The sequence below is a fragment of the Harpia harpyja genome, chromosome 12 (genome assembly GCF_026419915.1).
Source record: "Harpia harpyja isolate bHarHar1 chromosome 12, bHarHar1 primary haplotype, whole genome shotgun sequence".
In the NCBI taxonomy this organism is placed as follows: Eukaryota; Metazoa; Chordata; class Aves; order Accipitriformes; family Accipitridae; genus Harpia; species Harpia harpyja.
The window spans coordinates 30,423,986-30,434,091 of NC_068951.1; the positions used below are offsets into that span (position 1 = coordinate 30,423,986).

Genomic DNA, 10,106 nt, shown 5'->3' on the forward strand with positions numbered 1-10,106 from the left:
CAGAGGTCTCAAACCAGCCCAGCGTGGCTCTTGAGCCTGCTCTGGAAAGCAGCTGCTGGGGCTGAGCATGCGGAGGTGGGCCAGGAGGAGCGGATGGGGCCACTGGCAGCTGGAGGGCAGCTGGTGCCGCTCGGCCAAGGGCTTCCTCACCAGCACTTGGTGGAGAAGGAGCTTCCAAGAGCTGAAGCCCTTTGATGGAGGAACAAACAAACAAACAAACAGCAGGAAATCGAGAGGTTTTGCTGCATAACTGGGATGCTTTCTGGAGTGATGCGGTGCTGGGGCCTCACAAGGAAGCTCCCGGCAATCCTCTGGAGGGGTTCCCGCAATGCCCTCCCTCTGAAGCTCAGTGGCGATTCCCTACATGCCAGGACTCCCCCATGACAGCACAGTATCCCACGACTGGGACTCCCAAACAGGGATGAAGGGATGGAAGCCTTTTATTTCTCCTCCCCACAGCAGCAGGTGAGCATCTGTGGAGGGAGGGCATCTCCCCTGTTCGTGAGAGCCCCGTTGGCAGGCAAGGGTGGCCTGGGGCAGGCTGCCTGTGCCTCCGAGGCAGGCAGGAGAGCACTGCCCGAGCAGAGTCCATGCACAGTTGTTAACAGAAATCTGCCGTTTTGACAATAATTAGGCCTGCAGTGTTTTGGAGTACCCCCATGAACGGGCTGCCCCCCGTCCTTCCCCAGCGCTGAATGAGCAGGTGGTCTGATGCACACAGCCGATCGCTCCACACTGCCGCTAGTGCCACGGGCGTTTGATCTGTAGAAGAAAGGAAAGCGATGCGGCCCAGACAGGGATTTATGGTCCCACCTCTATTCGGAGGGTGATTTTAGCACTGGCATGGGGTGCAAAAATTTTAGATGGTGAGGGGGACTGGCCTTGAAAATCCACGTCCCAAGGAAAGGTTTTGCTTGCAAGCTGCGTTTGCAAGTTGCTACTAATCATCTATTTAAGTGTGCCCGGTTTTGGACTGCTAAGTCCATGCAGGAATGTAATCATTGAGAATCAATTTGCTGCTCCAAATACAGGCCTTTTAAAAGTTTGGCATGCAGACTGTGCTGTAGTAGAGACCATCACTGTACAGACATAATTTGTGCATTACGTGAGAAGTTTATTAAGGAATTACTGATGTCTTCACTGAAGAGCTCAGTCCATCGGTTCGTCAGCGTTTTCCACAGGAGGGCTGGAGGTCCTGCCAGAACTGGAACTTTGCCCTGAGCCCATCAGAGGAGGGTAAGGTGGTCCTGGTGTGCACACCAACAGATCCTGCCCATTGTCCTGGGCTGGGAACTGGGGCTGCTTTGCCCCAGGCTGACATTTTCCCCTGCAGAGCAGGGTTACTGCTGTGTTGGCGAAGCCATTGCACATTGCTGGGTGCGTGGTGCTCCCGAGAAGCACGGAGCCAGGATTTCCTGGGTTACACAAACTGCTCAGCCTCAGCTAAGGCGCTCTGGACCAGGCTGGTACTGAACCTGCCGCTCCAGCTCCTTAAGGGGTTTAGCGTTTGCACATGGGAAGTAAGCAATTAGCAACAAGGGCCACTTTGTTGCAAAGCCTCGGTCTGCAGCAGGGCTGAGCATCCTGGCCGAGGTCTGGCAGCACCGGAGCGGGAAGGGGGAGCGCGGGTTGGATGCTGCTCTGGGTGCAGCCCTGGGACGGATGCCTCCCTCCGGCTGTGGCAGAAGCTTGGAAGGGCCCGTCTTCACTGTAGCAATGCCTTTTGGGGTGGGGTGGAGCTGGAGGAAGGGGAGACGGCCTTTTCCTGAGGGTTAATCTTGGTCGGTGGTAAGGGGCTGGCAGCTGCCTGCCGCAGTGAGGTTTAGCCAGGAGGAGGAGAAGGGTGCAGGGAGGTTTCCTGGCTGTGCTCTTACTTCTTGCTGTGGATTAGGGGGGGAGAGCCACCATCATCCCCTGGACAGATGATGCTCTCATCCCCGTGCCATCACTCTTCCCTCCCCACCGTGCACACCCTCTCCTCTGGGCTGGACAGAAGCCGCTGTCAGGGGGTCCTCCAGGCTGCTGTGGGAGCCAGGTTGCTTTTAAGCCTGGTACCTGCCGTCCCCAGAAGCCTTTACAATTATTTACTCCCTCTGTTTGCTCTCTCCCCCTCCATTTCAAACACATCTGCCTGTCCCCATCATTGCTGCATACTTCCCATTGGGGCTCCCATCCCGTCCACCTCCTCAGCCAACTGGCTGGGACCCCACAGGTACTGGGCACCAGGCAGATGGGCAGCTCGGCCGGGGATTGCGCAGTGGGACCGCAGCCACACGCCGTGACCTCCTGCCTATCCTGGAGGAGCACTGGCAGTGGCACAGAGTGGAGGAGCGCGGTGCGCTCATGCCTCGTTGCTTATTGCACAGGAACAGTGGCGTTTGCCAGCAGCTGCAGCTGGGGATAACTCCGCCAGCTGTCTGTTTTCTGTCTCAGGAACCAAAAAGTGTATTTAGAGGTAGCAAGAGCATGCACTTGTTTTAGTTGGTGTTTGGGCTGGCAGGGCTGCTGTCAGAGTGGTGCAGAGAGGGACGGCCAGCAGCCTGTGCCTCCCTTCTGCACCAGGAGCCCTGTGCCTGGCTGGATGGGACTCGGGGTCCCCCAGCCCCTGACCCCCATGAGAGAGGCTTGGTGACAAGTGTGTCCTGAAGCTGCTGGCCCGCTGCTGCTGCCTGTCCTCCCCTCCCAGGCAGCTGGCCCAAACTCTGCCAGCGCTGGCAAGGGGTGGGAGCAAAGCAGTGAGCTCCAGCGAGGAGTTTACTGGTCCAGGGATGTTTATTGCATCCAGAATCTTGCAGACCCCTTATTTTTGTGGGTTTATCCTGTGGTTGTTGGCTTTGCTTCCCCCTTTGCTGAGGGGGAGGCTGTGCAGCCTTCCTCCCTAGGTACTGCACTGCTCAGGTTCATGCAGTGCACATGCGTGGTGCACAGCAGCGTTGGGAGAGCCTGCAGCCTTCCAGGAGCATCCTCTGACCACAGCCACCCTGGGGCTGGCCCGGCATCTGGTTTCACTTCATGTCTTTTTGACCTGGCACCTCGGTTCCCCAGCTGCGTGGGGGGGATCCTGCAGGCTGTCCACATTTCTGGAGATGCGACCGCATGGCGAGGATCCACATCCTCATCAGCAAGGCCAGCAGCGGCTGTGCAGCTGGTGTGGCAGGGTTGCAGCCTCTTGAACATCTCAGGTGGGTACAGGCACCCAAGTCCAGTCTGCTCCCTGTGGGCCAGTGCTTTGGGCTTGCTGTTGGTCTCCCAGCTGGCAGTACCTCCTCCACCCTGCCTTTTCTGCCAGCAAGGGCACCCTGCTGCTTTACCAGTGGTTTCCAGCTCATCCCATGAGGTTGTCCCATAATCCAGAGCTGAAGTAAACGAGTGGAAGTTCATGGGTTTGGACAAAGTCTTCATCCCACCCAGCGTTTGCCCCTTGGTGTAGGTGAAAGCGAGGGAAGGACCTGCAAAGTACAGCTGAGAGGTGGAGCGGTCCCTTCTCCCCCTGGCAGCTATCCCCAGCGAGGCATTTTAGAGGGTGCGATGGCAGCTCTGCAAGCGGGGGCTCGTGACCGCCAGCCTGCGAGGCAGGGGAGGTGCGGCCGGAGCGCCCTGTGCTGGGCCAGCAAGGGAAGTCCTGGTGGAAGCGGGGTTTTTTATCTGGGCTGCCTGGGCCCAGCGTTTGAATGCTTGGAAATGCTCTTCTCCAGATGTTTCCTAGCACACGCCGGCTCTGTTTATAAACAGCTCCTCAAAGCAAAGCCCATCAGGGCTGCAGGCGGGTGCTCACAGCAGCGGCCCCACATGGCTCCCCGCACCTTGCTACGGGGTCGGGGGCCTAGCGTCACCTCTTTTCCCTCCCGTCCAGAGGGGCTGGGACGGTTAACAAAAGCCCGAAATGCCTCCTCTTCCTTTCTCCTCCCCTCCTCCCGGCCAGCAGCTTCCTGCCCCATTGCATCCCAGCAGTGGCCAGCATCTCCGGGCTGCCTTCCTGCCCTGGCTTTCGCTGCCGGGGGGCAGGGAGGAGGGCACCCCAGAGCTGAGGCTGGTGGCACACTGCCCTGCCTGAACTGCCTGTCCCAAGGGAGATTCTGGCTGCTCCAGGAGCTTGGGGCAGGGAGACGTTTCCATTGCATCCAGTTGGGGTTCGGTTCCTTCATGGTTGTCTCGGGGGGGGGGGGGGGGGGGCTGCACTCCCAGCACCTCCTCCCTGCATCCTGGCGGCACGCTCATCAAGCCCCTGGGATTTTCCCCCCATGTTTTTGCCAAAATTTGAGGTGGATGCCAAGGGGTGGTGTCAGGGAGGACAGAGCGGCGCGTGGCACAGGCTGGGTTTAGCTGTTTAGCTGGTGGCTGTGCTTCCCCAGCCCCATCTCCTCCAAAGAAAATGATGCTTTCATACCCGCCACTCCTTCCACTTCCAGCTGGGTGGAGGTGCCTTTCAACCACGCTCTTCTCTGTCCTGGCCCCTGCAGAAGGACAGTGCCAAAACCCTCCATTAGAAGGACAAAAGCCAAGCAAAATCCAGGCTAAACAGATGCTGCCCGCAGCCCTGCCAGAATACCTTTCCCTCGGTTGGCCCGAGCCCAGCACTGGAAAGGCTGTGGTACGGTGCTGCGAGCGGGTTCCCGAGCCGTCGGCGCTGCGGAGCCACCCACAGCTCGTTGCATCCTGGATCTCGCCCCAGCATCACTCCCCGGGGACAGCCCTGTCCTCCCCCCAGCCCTGCGCCCCTGCGGTCCCCACGCACGGCCAGGAGAGGATGGCCCCGTCACGCCAGCGCCGGGAGGAAGGGCTGAACAATTGCTGCTTTGCCGGTCTGTCTCCTCTCCTCGCAGAAAAAGGCACGTTGCTCCCTTCTCGTTATCAGCCGTCGCCTAGTAATCCGCTGGGGAACTGCGTTGCTGAAAAATTGAGTCATTTGATACAGATCTGCTTTCGCCCCACTGCGGCCTGGTGATGCTGAGGGCTTGGGCACTTGCGTTTTTTCCTGTTTTAGCTGCTTGCAGGGGCTGTAATCTTGTCCCTTAGCTTGGGCAGCGTGTTTTTGGAGGTAAGAACATGAAAGGAGTCGGCTCCGCTGCTGTGGAGCTGGAAAGGTGCCTCCCTCCACGACACTGCTCCCCCTCTCCCTCCTGCCAGCTTCCAGCATAATTTTTTGGGCATGGGGGTGGCTTTCCTGGCACTGCTAGGGAGAAGCAGAGAGAGGAGGAATGCAGAGGTGGGCTTGAGTCAGCCTCTGCTCAGACCCCTGGACCTGAGCACCTCGGGAGACATGGCTGGGTCTTGTCATTGCAGGTTGAGCTTCCCTCTAACGCTGCGTGGAGAGCGCTTTGCCTGCCTTTTCTCATGAGCATCCACGAGTCGTCTTTGTGGTGGCCTGGTGCCTGTCCCCAAGACATAAGTGCTCTTCGCAGAGGCAGAGCCCTTTCATCCCTTCCCTGCCCTTTAGACCAAGCGAGCGCTGCTGCCCGCCGGCTCCGATGAGACAGCCAGTCCTCCAGTCCCCTTCTCCAGGAGGCGTGGAGATGGCTGCTCAAAAACTGAGCATTTCCTTCCATGGAAAACTGGCACTGGGAAAAATCCTTTCTGTCCTGAATCAGGCGACAGGGAGTGGTGTAAAGACCCTTAATGAAATGAGAAATATCAGAGGTTTGATTCTAAAGCATCTAAATGGAAAGTTGTAAGGAAGCGATGCTGTGTGATGGTTGTGGTTCTCCAGATCAGGAAATAAAAAAGGTGCTCACAGTTGACATCATTAACAGGTCCACATTTTCTGCTGGGATAATTCTGCTGGTGGCTGTTGAATCCTGGCTCTCGCCTTGGCCAGTCTCGCAGTGCGGTGCAAGCTTTAGGATTCCCTGAACAAGTGCCTGTTGGAGCTCAACACAGCTTCTTACAAGAAAAATTTCAATTTAAACGTTTGCAGTGTGGAAGTACCCACCGTGACTCTGGAGTTGTCCCAGGGGCTAATGTCTCTGCATCTTCTTACATCTGAATTAGCACAGCTTCAGCTTCCAAGCATGGGACCACTTTAAACCTTTGTTAAACCTGGGTTTAACACCCACACCATCTACCAAAAAATTCTTGTTTCCTGGAGATGCATGGAGACTTTGGTCAGTGTCTGACAGATTCAGAGAGGCACCAGCGGCAGGCTTGGCTTATTTTTTTTAACAGTGTTTCTCCTCGACATCTTCACAGTGAGGTGCAAAAACTGCTGTAGCTTTACCTTAAGTGTTGGGGCTGGAAGGAGAGTGCAGTGCTGGTACCCCATGGCTGTCAGGCGATGGAGTGGGGACTGCAGGTCCCTGCCTGCTGCCCTCCTCTGAACCACAGGCTTGGCCAGCTCTCAGCTGCCTGGCTTTGCAGCAGAGGATGCTGCTTGGGGGCAGAAGACTTTCAGTCTGAATGGGAGCAATTTTCTGGGACAGATTCAACCCCAGCTGCTTGGGTAATAGCATGGGATGAATTCAATTCCTGCAGGTGGGAGCAACCAGTGTGTGTATGGTGGGGTGTGCTCACTGCCCCAGGGCTGAGGAAGGAGCCAAAGACATTTTTGGGCTGCTTGTTTAGGTAGTCTAAATTTTTCCCATTTAAATCACCCTCTGGAGTTAGTTTTGTGTATTGCTAGACTTGCACCGCTCTCTTCTCCTTGGCAGCTGGAAATTAGCTGGTGAAGATTGCGTCTGCCAGAGCTGCTACAGCTGAGCCTTCCTAGGCTGCAAATGCTGAAGGCAGTGCTTGTTTAGCTAATGAGATGTTGCCATTGGATTTCTTTCTTTATTTTTATTTTGCAGAAATATTTCTGTCACTCAGATTTATTTCAAGCCTTCTTTTTGCACAACCTCAAACCAGGGCCCATCTTTGATCCGGAGCTTCCCCATAATAAAGTAATAATAATAATGATGCTACGAGCTCTGCTGCTGAGATCGCATTAACTGCAGGACGTTTTCCTGGTGTGTACCAGCCGTAGGGGCACTTCTGGTGGCTCGCCCTAGGCACTGGGGATGTGGTTTTGTCTCCCCACACAGCCATGTGAGCAGTCATACGATCCTGTGTCCAGTTGGATCACCAGAGCGATGGCTGGTAGAAACAAAAGAGGCTTTAGGAAAGAGCAAGAAGAGTGGTTTGAGGTCTGGCCAATATCCTCTGCAGGGGGATGGAGAGAGACGCAGCCTGAGAAGCACTGGGCCACTCTGGGAGGCTGGGTGCTTCCAGCCAGCAGAAGACAAGCACTGTGAGATCCTTTGGGTGGGTGGTAGATCCTGTGCTGTCATCCAGACCTGCCCAGACTTGAGGTGGCTGCTCTTCGGGCTGCGCTCCCTGACTCCCCCTTTTCCTGTTTTTCCTCTCTTTGCAGGCACACGTTCTGGCAGTATCGCCGCGAGAACCCCCAAACCAAAGTGGGGGACCCCCCTCCTGATGGGCTGCCCGGCTTCAACAGTGGCGTCCTGCTCCTGAACCTGGAAGCCATGAGGCAGTCCAAGCTCTACAACCAGCTGCTGGAGCCCACCGTGGTGCAGAAGCTGACAGAGAAGTACCACTTCAAGGGCCACCTCGGGGACCAGGATTTCTTCACCATGGTGGGGATGGAGCACCCAGAGCTCTTCCATGTGCTTGACTGCACGTGGAACCGGCAGCTTTGCACGTGGTGGAGGGACCATGGATACAGCGACGTGTTCGACCAGTACTTCCAGTGCGAGGGTGAGGTCAAAATTTACCACGGGAACTGCAACACCCCGATCCCTGAAGACTAGGGCACCCGCTGCCCCCGGGAGCAGCTCTGACTGCAGCAAGCCCTGCGAAACCATAGTGGCTGCACCAGCAGTCCCTCAGGAAGGGTGGCCAGCCCTGATCCTTTGCATCCCAGGCAGATCCGTAGGGATCCCAAGAGCGTTCAGTATCCCATTGCCTGTAGCCTCACCCCTCCAGGAGGAAGTGCAGTCCGGTAGTTGGAGCAGGACATCCACAGTCACCATGCCTGGGCTCAGCTCCTGGCTCTGCTTGGGGCAAGTCCGTGGTACCCGTCTGTGCCACAGCCACTGGGACATGGGGACAGCCAAGGGGCCATCAGGTGACCGCTGCTTTTGCACATGGCGGGGTGCTGCTCCCTGGGTGCTGTGCAGCCTTGCCTTGTCTAATGATCGGCAGGAGTCCACAGCCGGGCAGTTGGGTTTCATTTTGGCACTCCTTGGTGGCCCATTTCTGCATCTCACGCAGAGCATCCGTCTGGTCCCTCTGGAGAGCAGATGCCGTCCTCAGGTCATCTTCCTTTTGAAGCATTCCAGAAAGGTGAGAGGGTTTTAAAGACTGAAAAGCTGCTTTAAATTGGGTTACTTACAAACAAAAATTGAATGCTAGATGTGCTTTAAAGCCTTCTGTTGGTTCTTCTTAGCAATAAAAGTTTTACTGCCCTATCTTGTCTTAGAAGTGTTCGGTGAGCGTGTACCAATAGGTTCGTTTTTCTAGCTTTGCCTTTAACCTTTTGTACGAGAATAAAGCTGCACATGTAAAACACAGTCGGCTGTTTTTCTGCGGCACAACTGAAGTCCTGTGCAATCGGAGGTTTCATGCGCTTCTTATCATGATTAAAAAGTAGTTGATGTATATCTGTTGGGCAGTTGAATGTGGTGCCCCACATAGCTTATCACTGTGATTATCCCACGTCTGTCCCGAGCGAGTGATGCAAATAAACAGGCCAGTGCACAAACTGGATTTGAAAAAAAGATCATCATCACCATAGCCGGGCTTGGTTTGGAAGGAGCGGGGAACTGCCTGTGCTGTGAATGAGCGGCCTTCAGACATGAGCACTCTGCTCCCTAAATAAATCCTGACTCGTCTGGCCTGGCTGGCAGGTGCAAGCTCCTGCGCAGGTCTCTGTCAGAGGAGGTGCACAAGCGCATTAACCCACTTTCAGCCTGCTTTTTTTACACCGAGACAGCGTGTGCCTGTGTGTGCATCTGTGTGACGTGCACGTGCAAGAGAGAGGGATGGGGACGTAATTATGACTTAACCTAATAACAGCACATGCAGTGTGTGGCAGGAGTTTCCTGGGCTCCTTGCCCTGTGTCCATGAATGAACGTTGATCTTTACGGAGGGAGAGGCTCTCCTCCCTCTAATTGATGCAAAGGGAACAGCAGGCTGCAATGCAGGCTGCAGCCCTAACCCTACCCTCTTTAATTTGCTGAACCGATCCATTTCCAAATAACATAAAAGCTCGACTTTAAGTATTTTCACATCCCCAGGGAAGGAACAGCGAAGAGGTGATTAAAGGTGAGCGAAAGAAGCAGTAGCCTGCTGTGTTAGACTCACATTTTCACCCAAAACCAAGGTGATGAGGCCTCACTGTGCAAGGCAAGGCAATCAGCCAGGGAGCTGGAGGCTGCAGTGGGGCAGGATTCAGGGTGGGCAACATGCCATGCTGATGCACCCTAAGGATGAGGAGGGTTTGCAGCGGCTCAGACAGCCAGAGCTACTGCCGTGCCCGGAGAGCACGTACCCTCGCAGGGACTCCAGAGGGAGGCTTTGCTCAGTTGGTGCCCGCTCTCATTTACGCGTGAGCTGGGTGGGGATGTGCCCGTGTTGCATGGCCGGGAGCAGCCCCAGGAGCCACCGACCTCGCCCCTGCCCTGGCATTGCCACGCTGCTTTCCAGGGCTTGCTGGGAAAAACAGAGAGAGGGCAGGGCTTCCTGGTGCGGTGTCACGGTCCCGTGGTTGGCATCGGCGCTTCGTCACCACTGTGGCATGTCCCGAGGCCCCTGCGATTGCCCCGAGTAGCTCCTGGGGCTGCCCCACGTGCGCCGCCCCTGCCGTGCCCGGGATGCTGCTGCGAGGACTCAGCCCTGCGCTCACCAGTCAGGGTACGCCGGTGGCACCAGTGACACACACAGGGCCTTGGTGGCACCAGTGACACACACGGGGCCTTGCGTGCCAGGGCAGGACCTTGCCATCGGCTTGGAAATGGGCCTGCTGGAAATACAGGCCAGGCAGCTCGGGTCACCGGCCCTGGGGGCTCATGTCACCTGCCCTGGGGAGCGGTGGGGCAATGAGCAAACGTGGCTTTTTCCCGGGGCTGAGCAGCTCTGGGGTGGCTCTGGCCCGAAAGCACCGTGATGGGTT

At 56.4% G+C, this 10,106-nt stretch overlaps 1 protein-coding gene across 1 annotated transcript in view; it reads left to right on the plus strand.

The window, feature by feature from the left end:
- XXYLT1 (xyloside xylosyltransferase 1) overlaps positions 1-8,504 on the plus strand; it is a 38,517-nt gene extending 30,013 nt beyond the window's left edge. The window contains exon 4 of the mRNA XM_052804020.1: positions 7,346-8,504. Within this exon, the coding sequence (XP_052659980.1) occupies positions 7,346-7,742 (397 nt within the window). The 3' untranslated portion in view covers positions 7,743-8,504. The remainder of the gene's footprint in view (positions 1-7,345) is intronic.
- Positions 8,505-10,106: the final 1,602 nt, after the last annotated feature.